General features: G+C 41.8%; 2 protein-coding genes across 4 annotated transcripts; one reads left to right on the top strand and one right to left on the bottom strand.

The window, feature by feature from the left end:
• The first annotated feature begins 162 nt into the window (after positions 1-162).
• pcsk7 (proprotein convertase subtilisin/kexin type 7) lies at positions 163-18,859 on the top strand. Its single transcript, XM_038692448.1, has 17 exons — positions 163-236; positions 1,628-1,935; positions 2,342-2,584; positions 5,023-5,157; positions 5,491-5,656; positions 5,738-5,828; positions 6,070-6,124; positions 6,304-6,442; positions 6,549-6,649; positions 8,914-9,081; positions 10,419-10,523; positions 10,655-10,757; positions 14,828-14,984; positions 15,185-15,279; positions 15,467-15,560; positions 15,808-15,925; positions 17,692-18,859. The coding sequence occupies exons 2-17, from the start codon at positions 1,687-1,689 to the stop codon at positions 17,938-17,940; spliced, it is 2,268 nt and encodes a 755-aa protein (XP_038548376.1). The 5' UTR covers positions 163-236; positions 1,628-1,686; the 3' UTR covers positions 17,941-18,859.
• A 563-nt stretch (positions 18,860-19,422) lies between these two features.
• tagln (transgelin) lies at positions 19,423-27,373 on the bottom strand. Of its 3 annotated transcripts, XM_038692451.1 has the most exons (6): positions 25,324-25,468; positions 21,894-21,936; positions 20,818-21,006; positions 20,515-20,686; positions 20,208-20,310; positions 19,423-20,076 (listed from the first exon to the last, which is right to left on the bottom strand). In XM_038692451.1, exons 2-6 carry the CDS (start codon positions 21,903-21,905, stop codon positions 19,938-19,940), a joined length of 615 nt encoding a protein of 204 aa, XP_038548379.1. In that variant the 5' UTR covers positions 21,906-21,936; positions 25,324-25,468; the 3' UTR covers positions 19,423-19,937. The 3 variants fall into 3 exon arrangements, with proteins under 3 accessions (XP_038548379.1, XP_038548377.1, XP_038548380.1); XM_038692449.1 differs by lacking the exons at positions 21,894-21,936; positions 25,324-25,468 and adding an exon at positions 27,257-27,373; XM_038692452.1 differs by lacking the exon at positions 21,894-21,936 and having other exon boundaries at positions 25,324-25,475.
• Positions 27,374-27,984: the final 611 nt, after the last annotated feature.

Below are 27,984 nucleotides of genomic sequence, written 5' to 3'. Positions count from 1 at the left end.
CAGGTGAGTTACCGTGGCGCCAACGGAGGGATTTTCTTTTTTCCCCAGTCTAATAGAAATGGAGAACTCTCCACACTGCAGCATAGTAACGTTAGGTGGCGGTAATGGGCATTAAACGCTAGTTGCACTTGCCCCCAATCATTAACAAAAAGAGGAAGAGGAAGAAGAAGAAGAAAGAGGAAGAGGAAGAAGAAGAAAAGAACAGAACGTATGCGAGAAACGAATTCAGTAGAAAGGTAGGATGTAATTGTATAATCTTATTAAATTGTCACGTCTACTGATCCGCATTGTCTGAGTTCACTAAAGCACAGCGACATGAGCGTCAGGACACTAGCTGACGTGAACTTACTGTGACAACAACAATGCGGCTGGAACTCGAGTCCCACTCCCAAGTTGTTCTCACTTTATTCTGTTATTTTTTTTAGTTAATATTGGTTAATTTATTTGATCATAGCGGTAACGTCAGAGTGTCACAGTAGCAGTCATCACATTACCACCCTCAGCTGACTGCCCAAATAGCTTGCTGACCTGCCGGCTAAATAAAAACTAAGCAATCAGCAAAATTGTGAGCTTGCTAACAACATTAGCAGCAGCTAACAGGTTTGATTATCGCAATGGCAGCAAATTTGTAGCACACATCAGGGGGTTTCACTGTGTGTGACGGAAAAAAGGACGCAGAGTTTAAGCAGCGGTTGTGATTAACATCTATTGTTGGTAATGTTTGAAGGGGGGATCTGTTGATACTCCTGTCTAACATTATGTGTTTCTTTTTATTTATGGGCATCTTATCCTTTGAAAATGTGGACAGAGACAGATATTTAGGAAGCGGTGTGGTGTTTTTAGGATAATTAGACTGGGTGTTGGATGTGATGCTTGAAACCCAAGCCCATAGAAATCCTCATTCACTGTATTGTATATGTCCAAATTAAGGAAAACAGATATAGTTTGGTATAATGGGGTCCTTTTTATAATACAATTGTCACTGGAATGTCACTGGAAATACAACCGGCAAAAGCAGGCAGCTGCCCTGGGGCCCCAGCCCGCCAGGCTCACATGGTGCATATCTCAAAATAAATCTGGGGTTAATTAAATTGCCCACATTAAATGACTGACAAAAACACCTGTGATGTTACTGTGCTGTGTGTACTGTATTTGGGAGTGGTCGGATACACACACAGGTTAATCCAGCTTTTAGTTCCAAGCAGATTATTTTAAAATGTGTCATAGACCGCTTTACCAGTCATAGCTGAAGTGTACCGCATGCATGCATTCTCCACCTTTTCATGTCAAAACAAGGTAGGGAAATTAAGTGACGTTTTGATGTTACACTTGAACTCAAAGGTATTTTTTTTGTTTTAAGTTATTTAATTGTCTTTTCTATCATAGTTGACATGTCATGTCATTCATCTGTAACAGTCTCTCCACAGTAGTCAGTGCAGGAACTCTGATTTAACAACAGTTGGTTGAATGTGCTGCGGCGGCAGCTCTCTGAGGTGGCGTCCAGTTAGTGTGATGCCGTGAATTTAATAAGTGGCCTCTGAATGCAGCACACCGATGATAAGCAATCAGCCACTCATTGTCAGGTTGTCATCACTACTAACAAGACCTTTTTTTCTGTCCCGTCCAGGTTGCTGTTCAGATGAGGAGGGCTGGCCCGGTCAAACCTTCTTGTCGCCCCCCGTTGCCATGGCAACGCCCTATTTTCCCACATTCCTGCTCCTCCTTTTTCTGTCTTCCTTCACCCTATTGCTTCTGACCCTCCTGCCCTCTGTGGCCCCATCAATTCCCTTTTCTTCCTCCTCTCCTCCTTCACCACGGCGGTCACACTCCTGCGGCCTGGGTCAGTCCTGGGCTGTCCGGCTCCACGCTGGCCCACGTCATGAGAAAGAAGATGCTGAACAAAGCTCTATGCACATGGATGTGATAGCTGACAGGGTACAGTACTTAATGAACCCTTTCTGTTCTATAGAGTGCCAGTCCTTGAATTTTCCCAAAGCTCAGGCACCAATTTCTATGTTCAGACCAAAAAAGAAATTGAAGATGATTTGTGGGAATGATACATTTTTTTTAATAAACAGCTTTTTGTAATTCAGTTTTCTTTCTCTAAGTATGCCATTTAGTTTTTTTTTATTCAGTATTAGTTTTTTGCTTTATGTTTAATGCAAACATTTGTATCCGGATTTCTGCGACAGCCCCATTTCTCCACAAGGATCACTGAAGTTTCATCTAATCTGTTATAAAGTTGCCAAGGTCTGAGAAAAACCCCAACTTGCCGACTTTAAGAAGTACAGCCCCAGTTTAATTTGTAGGCTACTTATCATCAGTATTCTCTCCATCCCAGGTAGCAGAACAGGCTGGGCTGCAGAACCAAGGCCAGATTGGACAGCTGGAAGGCCACTACTTGATGTGTTCCATCAAGCCTGAAACTGGATCTGTGGCCGGTGTTTGGAGCAAGAGTGTCCAGCCTGGGGATGTCCTGGCAGCCCACCCTCATGTCCTGTGGCACTCACAGGAGAGAGTGCTTAGCCGCTCTAAGAGATCAATGGCGTTCAACGATCCCCGCTACCCTAAACAGTGGCACCTGGTGAGAATCTATTGTGTATCGTTGTTTCGATCTTGATTATTCCTTCGTTGTCTAGTAAGGTTCGTCTTAGATTAGTGCCTATATTTAATTTAACGGCTGTCTAAAAAAACTAAGATTTGCCAATGTAGTCTCTTAACATCATCATCATGTAACACCTCAATCAGGATGCAAAGTACTAGGGCATATGAGTAAGGACGATGTGGGTATATCCAGCCACATGTGCTATTTTCCTTTATTTACACACCGCATCACGTATGCATAAAGGACAAGGTGAAGTAGAATACACATGTGCGAGTTGTGGTTATTACTCATTATCTTTCCTGCCAGTCGCATTACTCATCTTAGAACTTTTTAATCAGCTGTGCCAAAAACACTGGAGCATGGTAAGAACAACAGTCTCTCTTGAGAAGTAATATTGTTGTCTAAAGTAAGACTGAGGTGCAGGTGGCAAAGCATAAATATAAGACACAAGGGCAGACGGTGTGCTTTCTTAAATTTAATGTGTATTTGTGGATATAATTGCAGTCTGATGTTGTAGAGTTTTGGTCAAGTAATTAATAAGGCCACATTCAGATTTAGAGTTGGTTACATTTACATGTCACAATAATGTCACTGCTGCCAAAATTACGCTCACATGACTGCAGGATATGACTTAGCAAACATAGTTGGTTAGTTGTTGGATGTTTGCAGAGCAAAGTGTGGTTAATGTGGTCATTTTGCAGCAGCCTGGAACTTGTTCATGATTTAGTCAAATGCTGTGGGTGATTTTGGCACTTTCGAAGCTACAGATACAGCTACAGCAAGGCAAGTATATTTATATAGCACATTCTAGTGCAGAGGCAACTCAAGTCATTGACTTGATATGGCTGTTAAAACTTAGATTTGAAATCAGTTATAATGGCCCGATTTCAATCTCAGTTTTAACAGCCATATGAAGTCAATAACAAAGTCAGCCTGTTAAGATTTCTGACTTATTTTGTTGACTGAAAACGTCAGGATGAGCCTCCACTATTATCCAATCTTCTTTAGCACCAAAGACAATGATCTCAGTTTTGTCTTTTATTTAATAGATGACATTCATCCAACCTCTTATTTGGTCAATGCCTTGAGGTAGTGAGTCTACTGGAGCGTAGTCAGTTGGCGAAAGTGCTAGATAAAATACACAGATCTATTGTGATGCCTTTATATGGCTGGTGAGGATTGTCGAGGATTATAAATACCGGAGTGCACATTGACAATAAACTGGACTGGGCCAAAAACACGCAAGCCCTCTACAGGAAGGGCCAAAGCCGTCTCTATTTTCTGAGGAGGCTGAGGTCCTTCAACATCTGCAGGACGACGCTGAGGATGTTTTAGGAGTCTGTGGTGGCCAGTGCGATCCTGTTTGCTGTTGCATGCTGGGGCAGCAGGTTGAGGGTAGCGGACGCCAACAGGCTCAACAAACTGATCCGCAAGGCCAGTGACGTTGTGGGGGTGGAGCTGGGTCTCTGTCGGTGGTGTCAGAGAGGTCATCTTGGACAATGTCTCCCACCCACTCCATGATGTGCTGCTCAAAGACTCATTCCCCCAAAATGCACCACAGAGCGCCTTTAAGTGTCTGACAGTCTGTTATTAAACTAGACCTTATTATCTATTTTCTGTCCAGTATTACCTGTTTGATAATTAACGTGCAATATTCTCTGCTGCTATTTATTCACTGGTACTTTTTGGTTAACCATAATAATTCTTAATAATGTAAATATTGTACATACCCACACTCCTTTATATTTGTGTTTATATTTATACTCTTATATCTATATACTCTTTAGCTGTCTACCTTGACAAGTGTGCAGCAATTGTGACAAAAGAATTTCCCTTCGGTGATCAATAAAGTATTTCTGATTCTGAGAGATCAACTACAGATGGAGACATTCATTCAGTCAGGGAGCACAGATACCGCTACACATCAGCCTTTAATCTTGAGCTCATTACAGTCTGCTTTATAGTCATTCTGCTTGTAGTTGCATTAGGGTGTGTTCACACCAAATCAGGTGTTGCTGCGATTAGTGCAGGGTTGTGTGGCGGTGTGGAAGCGTCACTACACAGCCCATTTGCGATCATTGTCTCTTCACAGTTGCTTGTTATACAGCAGAATGCTACATGGTGAACAAGTTTCTTTGTCATGTGGGCATTTCACCACAATGCCTGATTTGGTGTGAATACAGCCTTACACTTGTATTTAAAGCTGTACATCCTGAGACAGTACACAGTGAGAGTCCTGTGGATACAAAAACATCACACAGTGCATTTCTAAGGCACTTTTGGACACCCTAACCTCCCTTTTCTTTTCACTGTATGCTCTTTTTTTACTTCCTTGACTTGCCTTTTTTATCCTGTACCTTGTGTCCTCCTCCCCTTTATATTACCTCATCCTGTCCTTACGCTTCTTGTTCTTGCAGCACAATGACCTCATTAAGGGTATGGACATCAACGTAACAGGGGTGTGGGAGCGCAACATCACTGGCCGAGGAGTCACGGTGGTGGTGGTAGATGATGGGGTGGAACACACCCACCAGGACATCCACCTCAATTATGTAAGTCAAAACTAACAGTGGTGCCATTCTTTAATCAATGGGTTTATTAACATTTCCTGTTACTTACCTATGAACTGCGCATCTCGCTGTCAAAGCGATAAAGGAAAGAAACTGTTTGGATGTTTGCCAGCTTAGAGTTTAATGCAGCAACAACCAGGAAGAAAGTGGAGAAAGTAGTGGCAGAAAAGGTGCTTAGAACAAATCCTATTGAAATTCAGTAATGAGTTTCACGTAGTAGTGGTAGACATTTTTTCTGATAGTGTCGCTACTGCACCCAGTTTAAATAGATTAAAACAACAAACTTTACACTTTTTATAAACGTTTCCCTCTTAGAGTCCAGAGGGCAGTTACGACCTGAACTCCAATGACCCAGACCCCATGCCTCACCCAGACTTCCAGAGCGACAACCACCACGGGACACGATGTGCCGGAGAGATTGCAGCCGTTCCCAACAACAGCTTCTGTGCAGTAGGGGTGGCCTACGGCAGCAAGGTGGCAGGTACGGAGAAGGGAATTTAATTTGGAAAGAAGACAGAAGCTGAGGGCAAATGTTCTCTCTCGCTTGTTGTTTTCTCTTCAGGTATCCGAGTCCTGGACGGTCCGCTGACAGACAGCCTGGAGGCCATAGCCTTCAACAAGCACTACCAGGTCAACGACATCTACAGCTGCAGGTAACAAGCACGTGTCTTTCTGGTCCTATTAGGTATTTCCATTAGGAAAGTGGCTTTAAGAAACGGTAACATATCACAGATGTATGTGCGCACGAGTCTCTCAATTCCACAAGCCTTTGACAACCTTTGTTTGCTTGCTTGCAGTGAAATGTCTGCATTTCCTATGTAACTTTTACTTTGCAATAATGCCATATTTTGAAAGTCTTGCTTGAATTTTTATTTAGACTCTTGTCTTCTCTAGTTGGGGTCCCGATGATGACGGGCACACTGTAGATGGACCCCACCCCCTAGGCAAGGTAAGAGAAAGACTGTTTGCGTGGAGCCCTGTTTTTGTCCTGCAGGGGGCAGTACACTACAACAGATCAATTACAGTAGGCATGTAGAAAACCTGTGTACAGTGCTCATACTTTGTGGATTTTGTTTTGGTTCTTGAATGTATAAAGTATAAGACATCATTTTTTTTTTTCCTCCACAGGCAGCGCTGCAGCACGGGGTAATTGCAGGCAGACAAGGTTTCGGCAGTATCTTTGTGGTTGCGAGTGGCAATGGAGGACTATACAATGACAACTGCAACTATGACGGCTATGCCAACTCCATCTACACCATCACAGTCGGTAAGACTCACAGTCTCTCAGGGGTGTGTGTGTGTGTAAGTTTACCTGTGTTTTGGCTGTGGAGATGTGCGCCTTGGGCCGTAAATAATCGATGTGTGTATTACAGGAGCGGTTGATGAGGAAGGCAAGATGCCCTTCTACGCTGAAGAGTGTGCGTCCATGCTGGCTGTCACTTTCAGCAGTGGGGGGAGCACGATGAGGAGCATTGTAGGTCTTACCAGAAGAGAGAGAGAGAGAGAGAGACACACACACACACACACACACAAAGATGACTATACTACAGAATGGATGAATAGTGGCTAAAGGAACAACAGGAAAGCAGGAAGTCGATGACGAGCTGGAAAAAAACATTCTGGAGTTGGTCCAATCACAGCGAATTAGGGAGCCAAGAAAGTGATTTGTAGAAGAGAAGCATTTATGCAAGATCTGGTACCATGGGAGACACTGTCTGTCTCTCTATTGTTCAGCTGAACAAGAGACTCAGTCAAATTCATTGACTGAGTTTCAGAATATGGAAGAAAAAAACCTGTGAATTCTCTTTTTGGTTGGACCTTCCTCAGGTCTCTCACTGCAAACACACCGGCTTTCCCCGCCTCTCTCTGTGTTTCCCTGACTTTCTCCATCAGCAGTATGTTTTATAAAGTCATTCAAAAGACACAGAACTCGTCTTTTTTCCACTTGCGATCCGTTTTCACGGCAGCAGGTGAGCCGCATGCCGGCTTATTAATGACATAGCCTATCAAACAACCGAAACCAACATGTTCACTGTTGCTTTACCTGGACTGTGCTTGTAAAATATCCATCGTGTCCACAACTTGTAATGTTATAGGCTACCAAGTTTTTTACAGAGTGAAGGCTTTGCCAGTGAACACATGCCTTTATAGGACGCTACCCCCTCTCCCCACGGGCCACACCCGATGCCATTGTCCATCCCGATGTTTCATTGTAGACATCATCCAACCCCACTGACAAATGTTGCTGAAAGCTCGTAAAAGAGTAGCTCCACCTAAGCAGGAGCAGAGACTTATTTTTCATCTGAAAAAGATGACGGATGGTGACAGGAGTAAGGGCCCATTGAAGCCGCTGACCTCTATTTGCTGTTGTTTGCGGGTGTCGCCACGGCAACACAGTTTGGACCGGGGATGTCATCGCCTGAGGCAGAAGAGCTTAGCCAGGATTGGCTCTCTCTGGAGAAGACTGATCCACCACTGACCACAGTGTATTCACAGGCCAAGTGCTTACCCACGCTGCCCATTAATGTATTATTCTGAAGAACCCATTTATAGTGTACCACAAACAGCTGCCTTCACAGATGCATTTTTATCACAGGGCTCTGAGTCCGTAAAGCCTGGAAAGGGGTTTTGGAAATTTGATGGCATCTTGTGGATCTTAAGATTCAACGGTTCATGTCAAACGTTTCTGCTGATTGCTGATTATCTAGAGACTGATTCATCAGGGATTCTTGATAATTCATCAGTGATTTCTTGAGCCCTAAGAAAAAGCTGTGGCTAACCACACAATGACACAACATTATAGATGCTTTCTAATTAAATATAAGTTGACTTTTATTAGACACAAATGTGAAGCATGTTGAGGGGCAGAACTTGTCTCCTGATGACTCTTGTAAACTCCCCCCACGTGGACAGCTGCTCTGGGTGAGAATGACTAGCCCAGCTGAGTGCACGGCACTGCATAGTAGCTCAAAACTTTCAACATGGCTTGAACAGCTGTTGGAAAAGGCCCACATGTCATCTGCATGTAAACACAGAGGGCTGGGAATCCCTCAGCCGGCGTCGCTGTGGTCCTTCTGTCAAACAGGCTGTCACTAATGTGTGTACCAGTGGGTGGTTAACAAGGAAGAGATATGACACATGTTGGCAGGCGTGCGCCTTGCATATGGGTGGATTTGACTGTCCACTTGACTAGTGATGAGAGACGAAGCTGTAAAACCATATTATACTGGTCTGTTTTTACTTGCTCATAAAGTTAATCCTCTCTATAAATCGTTCCTCTCCTACGTCCATTTTGGTCAACCACTATCTGACAGGATTTCAAACTCCTATATCTTCATTCTGTGTTTGTATATACAGTTTTACTTTTCTACTTCATTTCATCTCTTTAAACGCTGACCCTCCCTCAGGGCCTTAAACCCCTGACACACAGTCCTCCATGTATCCCATCAACTGTACACAAATATTTTTGAACTCTGACCACCTGCAGTAAATATGTCGCTTTGTGAGTATGGCTCCATGACACTGGCGCCTGAGTAAAGTGTTCTTTGCTGCAAGTTTAGTTACAGAGCCTTCATGCTCTAGAGTTTGTACCTCACTCGTCTGTTAATGTATACGTACATATGTTAGTGGCAGTTTGTGTTTGGCCTCCTGCCAGAGCTATTACCCCCTCGACACTGTTTGTGTGTTGCTCCATGGTATTCGTATTCCCGCGCTTAACTCATCTGTCTGTCTCTGCAGGTGACATCAGACTGGTCCATGCAGAAAGGTACCGGCTGCACGGAGGGCCACACCGGCACGTCTGCCGCGGCCCCGCTGGCGGCAGGAATGGTGGCCCTCATGCTGCAGGTCCGTCCCTGTCTCAGCTGGAGGGACGTCCAGCACATCATCGCCTTCACTGCCACCAAGGTAGGTCAGAGGTGTGTTGATGCTTCATTCACCTGGATATTTGTCTCAGAACTATTCAGGGAAACTCCTCCTTTGGGTGTTGCTGCGCTGTTGATCTGATAATTATCGCCAAATTGATCAGAATGAACATTTAACATACCACAGAGTCGTCACTCGTGATATAGCAAAGGCTGCTGGTAGTTGGGGGTTCTCAGTGGCACAAGGGGAGCTCCACCTTGTATAAAAAAAAAATTCTTAAGATTTATTTGTTAGTGGACAAAGTGTGTTCTAATGTCACTAACAGTTAAATGGAAACCCTAAGCAGCCATCCATTCAAATATTTTGTCTTACTCTGTTTTCCCAATTATCTTGTGATCTCGAGATAACGGCCGTTATTTTCCAGTGATAACGGGATAATTTTCTCGTGATCTCAAGGTGCAATTCTTTAAGATAATTTTAGCAAACTTTTCAGTGTTGCTGGTTAGCTCAGTTGGTAGAGTACAGGACTCGAAATCCGAGGATTGTGTGGATCGAATCACACATTTCCCGACGGCTATTTCAAAGGTTCTGAAATAGCCATCAGGAAATGTGTGACGTTAAATGGATTCCCATGAACGAGAAGTGCAGGAATTTCCTCTGCCTGGGAATGATGGGGAAATGAAAAGTCCATAGGCTGATGGATGTGTACCAATCGCCGGGATGCTCACATTCCGGCACATGCTTTACTGTGAGCATGTGAACAGTCCTGTCATAAGAACTTTGTTGAAGAGGATTAAAAAAAAGATAATTAAAAAAAGGAGTTGGTGTTCCATGAGGATCGAACAGACAGTCCTTAGACTATGACTCCTGTGCTCTACCAACTGAGATAACCACTGACACTGAAAACCACTGTGAAAATTATCCTAAAGAAACGTTCCTGTTTTGTTATCTCGAGAAAATTATCCCATTATCACGGGAAAATGGAGTAAAAAGTATGTTTGAATCGATGGGTGCATAGGGTTTCCGTACAGTTATGTTCAGCATGTGTCCAGAAAATGTAAGAAAATAGTGAAAAATGCTAAAGGTGACATCTTGAGATAGCTTGTTTTGTCCAGCACACGGTCGAAAACCAAAAGATGTTCAATTTACAATGGGGGAAAAAAAGGGAAAAAGTAGCAAATCCTTACATTTGGTAAGATTTGAATGTTTGGCACATTTGCTTAAATAAATATCGGTTTATTTTCTGTCAATCAGCTAATCAATTAATTGACTAATTGTGTCAAGACTACTGATATCATCCGTCTGTAATGTTCAGTGTATTCTAAGGTGGTAAACTTCGCTGTGTGTGTGTGTGTGTGTGTGTGTGTTTGTTTTAACAGTGTGACGACAGTGCAGACTGGAGGGTGAATGGAGCCGGTTTCCATCACAGTCACCAGCACGGCTTCGGTCTGCTCAACGCATGGAGACTCGTCAATGCTGCAAAGGTAAATCCACACATACACACAAGTAGGGCAGCACGGACTAGCTATTTCCCAGTTCAATTAATTTACTAATTACTTTTTGAATTAATCATTTAATTACAATTACAACGTTTCATTGCTCTTCTGTCTCTGAGGTGTGGGAGTCTGTGCCGTTCCTCGTGTCCTATCAGAGTTCAGTAATAAAGGAGGAAGCATCCATCTTGATCCATCCCAGCGAGCTGATCCGCACATGGAACGGTAACTCTTGTCTGCTCCTCTCTCTCTCTCTCTGAGCTCTGAGCTCTGTATTGGACAGTTGCTTGTCGAGTTTACACACTGCACTATGTAGCTGCCTCCCTCCCTCCCTCCCTCCCTCCCTGTCTGCTCCTCAGTCAGTCTGCCTTTCCTTATTAGGTAATGTTCTCTTGTTTGTGAGTTCCTGCGTTCACAGCTTGCCTCCATTTTCTTTTTTTCTTTTTTTTTTGTTGCATCTTCATTTTTTTCCCCAATCTATCTTTGCATTTGACAACTCTTTTTCACTTCCCACCCCGTCCAATTCTCTCATACTCGTCCGTCTGTGTATGCGATCTGTCTCTCTTTTCCCTCCACACACACTTTTTCACATATGCTCATGGTGACGTCATTCCAGCAGAAACTTTTCCTTCTCGCTCGTCTCTTTCCCTCTCCTCCCTCGATCTGTGTCTTCCCTCTTTTATGGCCTCATTACAGTCAGGAGCGGGTGCGTGTGTGTGCATGTGGTCTCATGCAATAAGAGTTTTTTAGGACAAAGCAAAGAGTTGCTGACAGTGTGTCTGGGCTTTATTTCTAACAGAAATTGGATCAAATCAGACTACTATATTACACTTTTTTATCATTTAATCCTCTGTTCAATCAGTCTTGGTCAAATTCCTGACAGGCTTTTCAGGCAGGTCTGCCTGTTGCACTACTCAACAGTGTTTGTTATTGTAGTTTCTATGTGTTTTGGCTGACGGACTGCCCCTTAAGCATTTCCAACTGCTGGCTTCCCATGTGAACACTGTTGCCATGAATGTGTGTTTGTGCACATTTACGCAGTGACTGGCTAAGACCTACTAATGACCAGTCACATGCCCATGGTACTGTCAGTCCATTTCAGGTGGGAGTGGGTTAAATTGTTTTATGGAAAGATGCAGTTTGTGTGTGTGTGTGTGTGTGTGTGTGTGTGTGTGCGCGCCATGCCAGTGAAGAGCTGAACCTTTTGGATTTTTCTGAAGTGAAGAAAAGAGGAAGATTGCAAGTGAAGACAACAGTTGGTAAAAAAATATGACGTCTTCAGCATTCAGCTGGAATTTGTTCTGACAAAGGGGGAAAATGCAAATGGAAAAGACAAAGGACAAAATGTCCAGCTACAGTGAACACTAAATCTCTCATCAATAAAGCATGCTGCTCAGGGTTTATGATCACCTATAGAATTTATTTGAGTAACCCAACCTATCCCCCCAAAAGCAAATCCCTCCGCATGGCCCAAGTCCTCCCAACCGCCCACCCCCTCCCATCAAAACTGGTTCTCGTACATAGTACCCCTATGCACTGAATCGAGAACTGATCTCCCCCTTGTGGGTAACCTGTGTATGTGACATAAACAAGCAGGTTTGATTTGGGAAGCAAGTCGCTCTCAGTGTGTGAGATAAGCAAACGTTATAGAGGGTAGTTACTTGCTGTGACATGCATTGTTATTACAGCGTCCTCCTGTATTCTTCCCAGGGTTAAATCGGAACTCTGAGCTTGCTAGAAGACTGTTGCGACAGTCACAGCAAGGGTCAAAGAATTGCGGTACAGTTTTTGACAGTCATATGTTACATGCTGCGGCCAGTGTGCAGAGTCGACGCAAAACAAAATGTAGTCAGTCAACTTATGTGTTGTAGTAAAGTAGGTCTCTATCAGCAATCTGCCAATAGGAGTTCCCCCAGCACCAACCTGCCTTGCCTTTTATTAAATTCTAACTGAGAGTCATCATTGATGCGTTGCCTGTCAACTTTGGACCAAACTTACATATGGAGACTCTTTCTGCTCTCGATTATGTCAAAAGTCATAATCACGGTTATTTTGGTCAATGATCACGATTATTTAAAATGATTACTCATTGACTTAGGAAATATCATGCATTTATTGAACTTTAAAAAAAACAAAACTTTATGGCTGACCCAAATACTTAATAGCGTCTGGCCTTACCATGTGTTAAATGACGGAAGATTAAGCTAATGGCGACTAGGAGGTTATAGCAGTTATAACCCCCATCATCTTGGCTGGAGCTAAACTAAACATGTCACAGCTTGGCTGGGAGTGAGTTTGTACTTTTAGGGAGGGGTGAGAGCGCACCACTGGAAAGGAAAGGGGCTTATAACACAGGACAAAACGAGAGCATCATTGTGAGACGGAATGCAGCACAAGTAATGACAGGGTTTTGAAAACACTGGGACTGAACTGAAAAATGAAGAAGCTGGTGGTTTGTGTTCTTAGAGGAGCAGAACGTGTTTTACCACTCATTGCTCCAAGATATGTCTTCATCCTTTTGTCTCTGAGCATAGACAGGTCCTTCTGTTGCCTGGACAATAGGTTGGAATATTACATAATATATATATATATATATATATATATATATATATATATATATATATATATATATATATATATATATATATATATATATATATATATATATATATATATATATATATATATATATATATATATATATATATATATATATATATATATATATATATATAATTACAGGTACAAACCCCCTGGAGGGGAGAGAGTTTATTCAGTGGATATTGGCTGTCTTTAAAAGCTCTGGATAAAAAATGAAGCCAAAAGGGTGCGAAAAAATTAATTCATAGGAAATCACATTGAATACATGAGTGAGTTGAATTGAACTTGAGCATGATGTCCCTAAATACCACTAAAGTGGAGCTTTTTTCCATAGCACGACATCAGTGTTAGAAAATGCATCTCTACCCAATTCTTTTCTTTCCAATTCTCTACCTCTGTGTCCTCCCCCATTATATTTTCTCAATCCCCCCCTTTCGTTGTTTCCGGCCTCCACTTTACTAACTTGCCCCCTCGGTTCGTTCTCCTCAACTTGTCTCCATCTCCTGACTGTCTCTCCCCTCCCTCTTTCCCTACATCTGTCCCCTGACTCTCTCTTTCCTTTCCTTCCACACCTCTGTTTACACTCTTTGCAACCCCCCCCCACCCCCCCAGTCCCTTTGCGTCCCTCCACATCCCTCCCTGCCCTGAGGATGTGTACAGCCCTACATGGTCAGAGAGAACCACGGCTCATTAGTAGTCAGAGCCCAGGAAATGCCGGGACATTACCAGACAGGAGGGCGGGAGGTGGTCAGGAAGAAGACTGATAACAGTTTTAAGGAGAGAAAGTGTCGAAGAAATATCTGTATGCAGCTATCTTAGGCTCATCCTGATAGCAGCTAGCAGCTTGTCTTCTCTCCCTATCACATGTGCAATAAAATACAATTAATGTAATAATTTTAAAAGGAAGTGGTATTTAAAATGTATTTAAAGTGGATAAATGGATAGATAATGTAATCACATTAGTAACACATTAAGTTCTTATATTGCCATATTTTAAGTGTAAAACGTTTAAAATATGTATGAGCTTATGTATAATCTTACAATTGTTATTCCATGATCCGTGCAGTTTTATCATATTACAGCATCAGTCTGAATATAATGCTAATACAATAAAACATTTTTTAAACAGATTATCTGCAGGTCTTGAAATGTCTTAAAAAGCATTGAATTCAGCTCTTGGCACTACTGCTACCTACAGTAACTAGGAAGCATCTAATTATCTGCTCAAGCGTCAATTTTAGCAAAAACGTCAGTGAACTTAAATAAATAATTTTAAATTCCTTAATCCATATATCCATCCATTTTATGTTGCTTATTTAGGACCAGGTCATATTAACTTAACTAATTTCTTTTTAGAAACATACAGAAAAAAGTGATAATTAATAACTCTGTTCTGAATTGTCACTACTAATTTTCATACTTCTAAGCTGTATTTAAAAGGTCTTAAATTTAACTTGGTGAATCCTGCAGAAACCCTGTTAAAGTATTCAAAGTGATTGCATAATTATGTTTTCGCATATTCTAGAATATGTTTGCATTTTCTTTTGTTATAATGGAGGGTTAAATATTCCCATTAACAGGCACATGACTTCCCTCATCAATCCAGGAAATGGTGGAATGAAAACACACACAGACACACACACACACAGACACACACACACACACAGACTAAGCTGCTCTCTCCTCTCCTTCAGTCTCGGCTGCAGACCTGAAACAGTCTGGAATGAAGACTCTGGAGCATGTGGCCATTACCGTGACCATAACCCATCCTTACCGGGGCAATGTGGAGATTCTGTTGATCTGCCCCAGCGGTATGATATCAGTCATTGGGGCACGCCGTCCCGTCGACAGGTACACACTCGCACAAACCCATGCACTGTTATTGTTTTGATAAAATATGATTAAGTGAAACCAGTGCCTTAATTTACTGGAGTTAAAAGGAGGTATTCTTATGGCTACAAAAGGAAATCAGCAATAATAATATGTGACAGTACCTCAGAAAATACTTTTGACTGAAGTCCAATAAAGTAGTCTCTTTGTGTTTTGCACAGTGACCCTGCAGGGTACAAGGACTGGACTTTCTCCACTGTGCGCTGCTGGGGCGAGAAAGCTGAAGGCCAGTACACCCTCAAGATATCTGACCACGGTAAGACGCTGCTCAAGCACTGACAGAAGTGACAGACACTGTGACGTGTCAGCAATGGGATGGGAATGTCTTTTCAGGAGTGGGAAACACAAAAACACACATTTCTGTTATTGTTCATGTTGGTTCCCCCTGACCTACTGCACCTCACCTTGCCACACTGACCCCCATTTCTCTGTTCCTGTTGAAGAGCCCTCGTCTGCCGCGGTGGGAGTGTTGAAGCAGTGGGCGTTGACCCTGTATGGTTCCTCTATGACACAGAGCGAGGTCAGGAACAGACAGAGGTAAGACTTTGCAGGCTTTTCATGCTGCCATCTGGACAGTGTTGAGATGTTTGTTTTTCTTTCTTGGTGTTTTAAGCCTGTTTTCCCTGCAATGGTGTTCTGTTTTCATTGCCATTTTAATTATTTGTTGCAATGTTTTTCTTTCATCTTAGTTTCTCATTCTTAATTTATTCAAATTCTTTTAACCTGAATTCAAGTACTTTGAACTGCCTTGTTGTTGAAATATGTTGTGCATTTTAACTGACAGGCTGGTGGAGGAGGCTATGAGTGGTAATTATCTGGACAGCAACTTCTCTCTGCCCTGCCCTCCAGGCCTGGATATCCCTCCAGAGATCGTCAACCCTTTCACCTCCAACAGCCTAAAGGTAAACCGTACACGACCCGAAACCAAATTCTTTACATATTTACCATGTCTCTCTTTAACCTTTTCTATCTTCTCTTACCTCTCTCAGTCTATGAGAGGCCGGGACAGTTTACTTTTGTATTTGTCAGCCAAATTAATTCAGTAACTTACTAACTGTGGTGTTACCGCCTATAAGACCCTGTATACCTGTTCCCTGCTAAGGGACTTCTCCGAGGTACACTATATTCCCCACAGGGAATTGAGGGGATTTTATAAATTATAAATGGTTGGGATATTTTTTTTTCTTCACAGCAAACTCAATATATTGGTAACCAGACTGCTCACTCCTTCAGAAAATCAACATTGAAGGGATAGTTCCATTTGTAGGCAATTCAGAAATGTTCCTCATCACTCTGAGTAAATAAGTTAAAAGACTTTAGCTCAGGATACTTTGTTCTTGGTAGCCTAGCATTATTACTTTTTAAAAAAAAGCATATTTTCATAAGAACAAACACAATTTGAACAGCTGTTTCGGATATATTTATCCAGTTTATCTACACATTCCTGTCTTGAGTTTAGACTCACAGGCAACTGCCTATTTCACAAGGATTGGCAGGCCTAAGCCCCAGATATTTATGTATATCCATTAGGGCTGTAACAGTTCTGAAACTGTGACACAAAAGTCCACGGTCTTGTGTCGCAGTTTCCCCACACTCACACAGGCACCCACAGTTAGCCTGCACCTATGGTCTCTCACGGCAAACACGCCGGCTTGTTCTGCCTCTTTCTGTCTCTCTCTCCCTGTATGAGTCTCTGCTGACTTTCTCCATCAGCAGTACATCTCATAAAGTCACCCCGTTCAATAAACTCATCCGTGATTCAGTTTTCTGCAAAATGCTTAAGTGGGTTGCCAAATATACTTTGGCAGGTGCAAATATACCTGGCCGGCCTGCCCAAGTAATGTATGTTAGTGCAAGCTGTAGGCCTATATTTTGTAAATATTACAGCTTCAACCAATTTTATTGTCTTCCAACTGCGTGTGTGAACCGAAACCGTGGCTCAAAAATCGAGGTCTGAACTGAACCGTGGATTTGGTGTATCGTTACACCCCTAATATCCATATAACCATAACCTCTCATTTGAAGTCTGAATCTGTGGAAATGAAAGCAGGATGGTGGCTGGCAGGAATTTCTGCCTGCCAATTACTATTTGTGGTGAAAAAACTCCAAAATTCATGCATCTTTGAAGAAGTACTTATATGTAATCTTTTATTTGCTCCCATAGACATCCAGTAATAGATCCAAGCTAATCTCATCCTTCTAACTGCATGCATAAAAAAAACATTTATTTAAGTACACATCCAAGACTGCTACTGGCCTACACAACAGTGAAGGGAACTGTACAGTCTTACTGGTTATTCAGACTGGAAACAGCCCTATGTTTAAAAAAAAAAAAAAAAAAAAAAATAAAAGAGGTTGGTTGTCATGACATCTTGGTCGTATTCCTACAGAGGTTGGATGCACTTACTACTACTCTTACTACAAGTCACTTTCAACAATAATAATTCACCATCATGTTGGCACTCCCCATCCCCAGCCAGAGGAATACTAATACTAAAGTCAAAGAGTGCTTTGACTTGGTCAGCAATTTTACGTTGACGACTTCTCCTTTTCCCCTCCTTGTAGCCGTTCTTGCCTTTTGTCTTCCGCCTCATCCACACATGCATCCATTAGTGGTTTAGTGCTGTCGTGATTTACCTCCTCTATCTCTCTTTGTCCTCTCCTCCAGTTTCTGCTGTTGCTGGGCTGCTTTGCTCTTTTCTGGTCTCTCTACTACACACTGGAGGTCATATTTGCCCACCTGGACATCAGATGGGGAGGTCACCGGTCCAGGAGAGGGCACCGAGGGAGAGGATTGGTAGTGGTAGAGAACGGGGAGGATGAGGACTGGGACTCAGGGGTGGAGTTGCATGCGGTACTGGACTCTGAGGTCAAAGCATTGATTTTAAATGGAGAGCGACTGACAACAAAGCACTGAGCCAGATGATCCAGGTCTAAAACATCTCACTGTCTGTGCTCATGGGACGTCTCAGGCTTTTACCCTATCTGCAGCGGTGGAGGGGGGATCCTTGTCTGCATTCCCCAAACACGTGGCCTTGTATGAAAATTTGTGTTTGTGTTGGGACAGCACATGCAGGATTGTGTATGTGTGTTCTTGTACACTTGTCCCTTTAACAAATGTCCTCATAAGGAAAGAGGAAAAATTATCCTAATCCTCCAATGTGAGGATATTGGATCAGTCCTGGGGTTACATTTCCACATCGAGGTTATGTTTGTGTCAGAGCATGTACAACAAGCAACTCCATGTTTGCATATATGAAAGAGTGTATACAGGCTCATCTGTTTGTAAATGTGTGCTCAGAGTAATCGAGTTTACTGATTGGTGGGATACACTTGTGGGGTCATTAAACCAAGAGAAATACGTGAAGAAAAAAATGTGATTTGCACTATGGGAAGGTATGAATCTGCTGTGGTTAGGTGTGTGTGTGTGTGCTTATATGTAAAAGGTCTTCCTTGAAAAAGTGTCCTCCTTTGTGAGGTTCCTAGAGCATATTGCTGATTTTTAAAAAGATTTATTTTCTGAGGTGTTATTTAATGCATTTGATTAAGCCTGGGGTTATTATCTGTGGGTTATCAACCAACTACTGATGAAAACTTGAAGTGGGATTTTCAAGTGTGGCATTTATATATGTATTTTTTTATGAAGTGTAATATATACACAATGTGTGCCTGCGGTACAGATACATACCAACTGTTTAATGATTTATACAAAGTGTTTGAGAATGTATTAAAGTGTTCTACTTTTGTAATGGAAAGGTGTTTGGAGTGAAGATGGAAACTGTTTTGCTAAACAAGTCACAGGTGATGTGAATGATAATAAAAGACTGTTGGCATAATGTCGTCTTGGATGGTTTTTGAAACTGTTATACACGAAATCACATTCAATATCAATGAATTTTGGTTTTATCATACAATTATGCATAGACCTATGCCAATGTATGCAGTTATTTATGGGGACTATTCACAATATTAGTTGCAACAGTAGGGAATTAAATAATATTACTAGTACAAATCACAATGAATGCATTGTTGTAATACATGTAATTTGACATGTTAAATAGGCCATTACTTTATGATGATACTTTCACATGGACAACGATCGGTCTTTTAAAGCTTTTAACATCAACATTTAAGATGCCCATTTGTGCATTGAAAAGAGTTATTGGTCACTGTAGTTATTGTTGCCTTGCCCTTTATAGCACAACTCCAATAAAAGACATGCATTTTTGCACATAGACAGGACTGTGGATTATATCCAAAGATAATGTTTGCAGAAGCATTTGAAAGAATGAGCCTATCCTTAGAAATATTTGTAGTAAAGATCCGGTGTATGGTGACAACACTTTCCCAATCTTCCCATTTCCCAGAATGATCAAATTGAGGTACCCAGAATCACAAAGTCAATTCAGAGATTTATTTCAAAGTCATTATTTAATAAGACAATGTACAAAAATATTGGCGCTGATACAGCAGGCGTAGCATTGATGAAAACTTGCCAGATGAAACTGGACAGTTATCTATAATATGAGTGCTGTTTGTTAAACCTTGTAGAAAGAAGGAACAGCTTGACTTTGGCACGTGGTCATCTTGGTGTTTTTTCCCCCTCTCTTTAAGGCAACGTTTTGGTCATTTTTATGGTTAATATTTCTGCTTTAAGACTACAAACATTCAGTTGTACTGGTCCTAACTGCAGTGGGAAGGACTAAGCATGGTGAGCTCTGCGATGGTCACCAGTGAAAGCATCTACATAAGGGATTCAGGGCAAGTACCAAGACCAGGAAGTAGGGGGTACTGGAAAGTAACTAAATTGTAAAGCAGAAAACATTAAGATGAAAGGGGCGTTTTAGTGGACCGGTTAAACGCTTACAGGCTCAAAGGTGTAAGGGGCTGAAGAGGTTCTGTGGCTCAGTGATTTTACAGGATCTGTCGGGCTCTTCCGTAGCTCATGCCCTCCTGACTGGCTCCCTTATTGGACCCCATCTGAAGACCAATAACATTTTTACCCGCCTTCAGCTGGTCGTCTGTGAAGTCTCGCTTGTTTTCCATTGCTTTCCTGCAACACAACATTGAAAATGTCACTAAATAATTCCGACTAAACTCCAGTGTCCTGTGAATGCTTCTTCTAATTGGAGTCAGTTAGACTGGTTGAGATAAAGCGGTTTCCATTTCATGTATTCAACTCACTTGAAGAACCAGTTAGGATCGCCATTGTATGTGCCTTCATCCTTAGTGATGGCCAAGCTACCCAGAGCTGACAGGGTCCTCTGCACTGCCGCCAGGTCCTTACCTGTCCCCAAACACACACAGCCAGGATTAGTACAACAGTCACATTATGATGTTTCTGTACCTGTGCAATGTGTTGTCATATCCCAACTTATCCAAGCACATTTTCCCCACCACGCAAACAAAACGCTTAAACCCAAGCCAAGTCTTGTCTTCAGGGACTAAATGTTTGCAGTAACTGAGGAATGAAACCCGTGAAACCCCTGACCTTCCCAAAGGTCCACAGTCTGGAACATGTCCGTCTTCGTGACGCCATACTTCTCAGCAGCATTGAGGAACTGAGAGATCTGCTCCATCTGTTTGAAGGCCATGGGTGAGCTCTGGATCTTCTTCACGGGTTTCTCTCCGGCGAACAGACTGTTGATCAGTTCGCTCAGAACCTGGGGGGACGAGATTGAGAGAGGGAAGAAGAGAAGGTAGAGAAGCAGAAGAGAGGAAGGAGAGACATAAAAACTTTATCAAAACATCTAGAAAACAGAGGTGCATTATCAAACAGACGCTGTGCACTCACACATCCGTCTTTCAGCCAGGTCTGGAAGCCTATTTTGCCTGCCTCTGGCTTTCCCACACCAGAGCCACACTGACGGCTAATCCACTCCACCAGGATCTGCTCCAGCTCAGGGTCATACTTGCTGTCGATCTTATCCTGAACCTGCCGGCTCATGCCGTAGGATGGACCTTTGTTAGCCATGCCGACTCCCTGAGAGGCGAGCGTGAAACCGAGGAAGGGGGAAAAGATTGAGAAGCAGAGTTTGATAGAGAAGACGGACAATACAGTGGAGGGAGATGGGTGAGCAAGGCAGTGTAGGGAAGGAGACAGAGATACAACAAGAGAGAATTAAAGAAAAGCTTCAACAAAAAATGATCTCTGGAGAAAATGAATAGAAAAGTAAATGATGATCAGGGGTTGAATTTTCACCGGTGTCATCGTTTTCTCCCATCTTGACAATTTACAGCAGTGTGTATATTCATGACAAATGGATTTTATAAACTTACTGTTTTCTTGTGTGTTAGAATCCCAGTATTACTACCTTCTAGATCAAAATGTTTTTAGGCCATACAAACAAAAGCTAGCATTCACATCACATTGTAGTAAAATGTGGATGTAGACTTTATGCACAAACATGCATAGGTGTGTGAATAATCTAGATGAGGGCACATTGACTTAACACACAAACAGATAGTTCTTCCATATACATACTGTACATAATATACACCAACACTGAGGACATGCAAATAAAAAGCGTGTATATAAGCGGAAATGCTCAGCAAAATTTATATACCTTTCCCAGAAGAGTGGTATTAACATTGTTGTGTCTCCCGATGCACACCATTTAACCTTATCAAGACCTGTGTCCAAGGCAAAGTGGTGTACAATGGGAGCTCTATGTCAGCCAGCTGATTGTTTGCATATTTTCTCTTTATACACACACAGACACACACACACACACACACACTCTCTCTCTCCCCCCTCCTGGTTTCTGTCACACATCATTGCCAGCACTTTTTGTCTTATGCTTTTGTATTGCTTTTGGGCCAACAGCCAAGTGCAAAACCCATATCAAAGTGCTGTCTGCACCATCCAACCTTTGTTGCCATCTTGACGTCAGGTCACTTCAACTTCCTGTTCCTAGGGAGGTTCAAAGTTCAAATGTTAAAGGTTAAACCTAGGTGTTAAATGGAGGAGGCGCATCTCCGGCATGCGATGGGGAATGTTTTTACCAAGAGCCACAATAAACTTCTGTTTATGAACAATACACAGCCCTTTTGTGTATTGTTGAGTGTTTCCAATTGGCTGTAGTGTTCATTACATAAAGTCACAGAACGTGAAGATGGGCCAAGACTGGACTGACGTATGACTCTGTATGTTCAAGTAAGTCTATTGCCAATATTCAAGCTATAGACAACAAGAGGATATACAGACAGTTGGAAAGTAACAAGTACTGTAGCTAATACTCTATATTTCTTTTCCCTTTCTCTCTATAATGTCCTTTCCTTTTTCTTAATTTCTTTCCTTAATTGCCCTCTTGTATCCTTCCATTCTTCTTTCCATCCTTTGCTTCTTTAACTGATCTCAGGGCACACCCCCTAAAACTACACATACAAACACAATGCTTGCATATTCTAACCCTTTAAACTTTTCACCAAAACAGCTGACTGCTGCGGCTGATCTGATGAGTGAACCAAAGTAGTAAAGTTGCAGGCTGTAACAATGTTGAGCCGAAAGACGCTGAAATGCTATGTAGAGCTAAGGGGAACTCTCAGTACAACTCAGAACTATAGGTACTTAGGCTTTCACTTCTTTACTTTTAATGCAGAAATTAAATAGTGGAGTATCATTTAACCTATTGGTAATGTTAAATAAAGAATTTGTATACTTGTTCCACCACTGCATGTCTGTATATTAGAGTCTGTGTGCCTACGGCATTAATAGATTCCTGCCCTGAGTGTCCACAGAGTGTTACCACCAACCCTGTTTAATATTCTTTGCATTCCCTGTGGTGCTTGTCCATACCACAAGAAACCAAACACACATGCTGGGCAACACGCTCACTTACATACAACCACAAGTTTAGAACCTATATTTTACCCCCCCCCCCCCCTTGTTAGTCTCACTGACATGTGTCATTATATAATCATTATTACAGAGTAATGTTTGTCTGGTATGCCGTTAACTTGTCTTTTTTCCATTGGCCTCAAACTACTCTCTGAACCACAATTGCAAATCACACACGCTACACTCTCTGTAGGAAGTAAGTAGAAATAGAAGTTGTGTTCACCACATTGTGCACTCAATGGCTTCTCATGTCTTAAGAGAAGCACTATTTCTTCAAGTTCTGTCCTGCATCAGTCTGTATGTGAGCATTGCATGACAACCCTACAAAGATCACTCAATATTTTTAGAAGTTGAATAAGTCCATTAGGGCCTGGTCTCCATTTCTGGTATTTATGTGTACCCGGGGACCTGTTGTTATCCTTGGGACTCTGTCCAGGTCCGATAACTCTGGATTATCTGCTAAACAAGCTTCTGTGCTGTCTGACTACTTCTTAAAATATTTAATAGTGCTCACTTGGTGTGTCCTACAGCATGAGGTAGTATCAAGATAGATATGCTAAATTGAATTCTGCCAATTTTAATACCATTACTGCAACGGCTTCTACAATTACCCCTGCTACAAATGCTAAAAGTATTCCTGCTGCTGCTAGTACAATTGCTTCTGGTACATAAACCATATCTGCCACTGCTAATTCTGATCCAACTTTTGTAAATGCATCAACAATAGAAAACTTTTCCATGACCAAAATCTAATCTGTTTCATTCATACACTCGTTCATTCATTACTTCTGATAGTAATTAAACACTAAGCAGGAGAGAAGAATTATTTGTAAGGAAGGTTCAGGATAAAACCACAGATTTCAAATAAAAGAAAGCCTTAAATGCCTCCTTTCAAAAGTCCCAATGTGCTGTTTCCCACAAACATGACTTCATCGCCTCCCTCTATTCAACCACCTCTCTCAGTTGTGTTTTCCCTGCTCTGTTTCTCTATTACCATGGTAAATCTGCCTAATGCCAGAACAGGAAACCAGTATGAGGGATGTGGCAGTTGTGGCAGCCTGCGGGGACAAGGCGTCATGTGGCCTCGCTTTCTCTGCAGTTAACCATGACTTGGAATGAATAATCTACCAGTTATAAAGCAGCTAGATTAAGTATCTTTGGTTGAAGGGCTTCCTGTTAGCTGGTGTACTGTAGGTTTATTAAAACCTCAGCCAGAGCTCTTTTGTTACATGTCTCTGGTTTATGCCAGCTGCACAGGAATCTGCTGCTTTGACTTCAACTTGCCAGACTTTTATGAGCACTAAAACAAATTCTGAAACAGCTGCCAAGACCTTTCATGGTTCTGATTATTCTGACAGACCTTATAGCTGCTGTGTGCCTGAGTTTATGCATTTCTTCTGACTCTGATGTGTAGATAGTGCTGTCCAACTGAACTTAATGCCGGAGCCCCTGCACGGATATGGTTTGTTCCTGGCTTTATAAACTACTGTGCTCTGCTGTGTTTATGTGTTGCCACAGGATTGGCAGTGGAGATGGTTATCTGCTCCTGTTGCTGCTGCTTAGAAGCTAAGCTGCCCACTGGCACTTCCCTTCTGTTACTACTGGTCTGGTTTTACTGGAATCACTTTGTGCGCTGCCATCTTTAATTTTCCCCTAGTGATCTTCAGTCCAATCATCACAGCAAGCTTTTAGATATTGCAGACATTTTCTGTTCAGAGAATGTCTCACATGGAGGGTGTGTGTCTGCCTTTCGGAAATATATTTTATACCTGCTAGAATGTCTTATTGGCATCTCTGTCCTCATTAGGAAGTGTGGTTACCTTTCATGCCTTGTGAATTCACAGGCTTCCAAAGCCCATGGAATGCAGTGGATCATTTGCTTGTGCAAATAAAAGTATGTACACTGACAGATATATGCAACACTGTCTGGCTCAGCTCTCTGCTGCTCCTCTCCTCACTTCACATGGAGAACATAAACCCTCAAATAACATCTGAATCATATTAAGGATAAACTCAGAGTCTGTTTGAGATGAGATTATCTTCTGTTGCAAGTATTAGTAGGAATCCCAAATGAAAGCTTGTTTTCAACCAGACTCCATATCCAAACAGCAGTTTTAACAGATGATTATTATACTGAACATATGAATAGTACCTGATCAGACATTAACAAAGGTTTGAATGCAAACAACTCCAAAAACACTGCAGTCAAGTGTAGATGCATCTCATAGTTATTACATGGCTCTTATTTTGAAATGATTACAACTTCTGCTATTGTCACCTTTTATTCAAACACAGGAGATGAAACACTTTTTTTTTTTTTTTAAATAAGAAGCTAGGAATTCCTCCCAATTACTGACTAATCTATAAAGCAATGGCATCTTGACAAGCTATCTGTCCAACTCACTGTCACAAATCCAGTTCAGGAGCCTTATCTTAGGAATAAAAGAAAAGTATACTCACTGTGCGAAGGTATAGGTCAGTTCTCTGCTGGCTACAAGTGCAGTGTGTGGGGTGACTGTGGATGCTTGACTGAGTGTTTGTATATGCTTTGCAGGGACCTCCCTCTCAAAAATGCCGGCTTAAAAGGAGCAGATGAGGCACGATGACTTCACTTGTCTACCGAGAGAGTGAGAGAGGGGGAGGGAGGAAGAAGGAGGGAGTGTGACGAAGAAATAGGAGGGAGAGAGGGGAAGGAAAAAAGGAAACTTCATCCTTAAAAGGGCATGGCCTTTCAGCAGCTCCCTCTCCCTGTCTGTTCCCCTCACTTCAAGTTAAAAAGCCCAGCCTTATTTGGGTAGAGCTGCTCATGTAGAGCAGAGACAGCAGCCAGGCAGTGTTGGTTTGGTCAGCAGGAATTCTCCAAATACTTTCACCACATCCCTCCTTGTTCAAAATGGCAGCAAGATGGTGAAGGAGGGGAAGGGGATGATAGAAAGGGGGAAAGGGAGGAGTAGAGAAAGAGAGAGAAGAGATGGGACAGAAAGAGATATTGTGTGTGGAAAAGACATTCAGAGAAAGAATTAAGGTATTGGACCCATTGTTGGGAAGGAACAATGTTAACTTTTTTTTGCACAATGAGGAAGGAAGGAAGATAAGAGAATGAGAAAAAGAAAGGCGTGCATGAGAGGAGAGGACGAGGGAGAGGAGAGGAAGAAGTAGAAGATAGAACAGGAGAGGATTAAGAAGGAGAGGAGTGGATTAGATGACGGAGAAGAGGATGAAGGAGAGGAAAGGAGATGATGAAGTAGGAGGAGAGGAGAGACAGAATTGGATGAGAGTCATCATTCAGACAGAACTCCATGTAAGTCCTGGGTCCTCTTCAATAGCTGCGCTGTGTGTGTGTGTGTGTGTGTGTGTGGTGTCATTTATACCCTGCCACCACCACCACTCATGACATTTCCATAACTTCCATTCCAGTACAGACACTTTCTGGCATGGCACTCCAGCTTGAATATGAAATGTGTTGAACATATGCTTCTAACTGCAGTTGGCTTTACTCCCTCAGTGGAAAATTTGAAGTTAGATAGATCCCACTCAGGATGAGAAACCAATATGTAAACACCCTTACTTTAACACATTCATATTGACAAAGCAATAACAATATCAGAATGCATTGACTGGTTGATAAAAGCATATCAAAGTTACACTTGATTGAACTATACCGTATTCAAATATTTATCAAACATGTATCTATAAAATAATTAGCTTTGCAAGTCCAGAGAGTTCATTTATGTAATTATTCCAAATGGTTTCCTCTTGAACACAAAAATGTGTGAACTCAACATAATGAGTCTTCTATGCTTCTTGCAATGTGTACTAAACTGTGTTCACATGTGCATGAAGTAAATGATGAACCTTTGCATCATACTTGCAGAGTAATTCCTTATTAAGATATTAAGACAACACCATTGCCAATGTTGCACATTTTTTAAAATCTATTTTATCTCATCGGTCTTTCTAGTTTTGGCTCTGTAATCACACCATATGTCTGTGGTCTTCTCATTAAATGCTGCTTGGATCAGCTGGAACTAGAACAAAACCAGATGTTGTTGTGCACATTCTCATGTATTTTATTGGGTGGGTATTTATGTGTTTGATTTTCCTTTGATAATTGACTCTGATGCAACTATGGAAGACTTAAAAGGCCAAAAAAAACCAAGAAATAAAGTGGAATACAATACATGTTGTTATATGTATTCCTGTCTTGTGTAAGCCTTTCAACCCTGTTTCCTAGAAATTGTTCATACACACTTAATTTGCAACAGCAAATAAGTTTTTGAAGGAAATGTCATAGTCAGCCATAATGCTGACCCAAGAAACATAGGTTTGGGGGCTCAAATGCACAGGAGGAGGTGTAGTTAACAGGATTTATCAAACAAAAAGTGAAACTTACAGGTGACTTGAGATGTGGTTGGCAGTCCAAAAACAGAACACAGTAATCCACAACAAAACAGGTGAAAACAATCCACAACTCCAAATGCTGGTCACCAGTCATGAACAATAAACAAATAAGAGACAGACAGACAAACACTAATATACACAGGTGGGGTGAAGATAACGAGGCACAGGTGATACACATCAGACAATCAGTGAACACAGACACAGGAAATAAAAAAAAGACGACATCAGGGACAGAACAATAGGAAACATAAAAACACCCCAGAACCATGACAGGAGGGTTCTCAAATCCTAATCTGCCCTCCTGAACTTTTTTATTTTACATTTATTTGACAGCTACTGTAGTTGTGTCGTTATATAATGCACAGTTACAGAAAAAAAACCCAATATTATATAAAATAGTTAAATATTGTTGTACTTCTACATGAGTAAAATCATTGTGGCATTTAATTGATATTTTTAGTCCACCACTTTGGTCCCATTATATCTCATCAACTATTGGATGGATTGCCATTCAATTTTGTGCAGACAATTGTGCCCTCTTCAGGATGAATTTTGGCTATCCCATAATTTTTCTAAATAAATCCAACAACAATGATGACAATCCCAATGGCCTACGTTTTCTTTAGTCCTCTTTAATTAGCATCAGCTGACAGCTGAAATTAGCTTTATGGCCTATAAAAAAACAAAACAGAAATAGTTTAACATTTTGGGAAAGTAAAT

Source organism: Micropterus salmoides, unplaced genomic scaffold, assembly GCF_014851395.1.
Source record: "Micropterus salmoides isolate LMB-PRFRI ecotype aquatic unplaced genomic scaffold, ASM1485139v1 Ms_hic_scaffold_3, whole genome shotgun sequence".
Taxonomy (NCBI): domain Eukaryota; kingdom Metazoa; phylum Chordata; class Actinopteri; order Centrarchiformes; family Centrarchidae; genus Micropterus; species Micropterus salmoides.
Note: the sequence above shows the minus strand (reverse complement) of the source record. Positions and strands in the feature narration are given on the sequence as shown.

Bases quoted from the DNA above. Each gene is read 5' to 3' on its own strand.
- pcsk7 (XM_038692448.1), top strand. From the start codon at position 1,687: ATGGCAACGCCCTATTTTCCCACATTCCTGCTCCTCCTTTTTCTGTCT. The intron at 2,585-5,022 runs GTGAGAATCTAT...TTGTTCTTGCAG, and splicing joins ACCCTAAACAGTGGCACCTG to CACAATGACCTCATTAAGGG. The intron at 6,650-8,913 runs GTAGGTCTTACC...CTGTCTCTGCAG, and splicing joins GGAGCACGATGAGGAGCATT to GTGACATCAGACTGGTCCAT.
- tagln (XM_038692449.1), bottom strand. From the start codon at position 27,358: ATGACTGGTGACCAGCATTTGGAGTTGTGGATTGTTTTCACCTGTTTT. The intron at 20,687-20,817 runs GTGAGTGCACAG...TCGTCCCCCCAG, and splicing joins CCTGGCTGAAAGACGGATGT to GTTCTGAGCGAACTGATCAA. The intron at 20,311-20,514 runs GTCAGGGGTTTC...GTTTGGGGACAG, and splicing joins GACTGTGGACCTTTGGGAAG to GTAAGGACCTGGCGGCAGTG.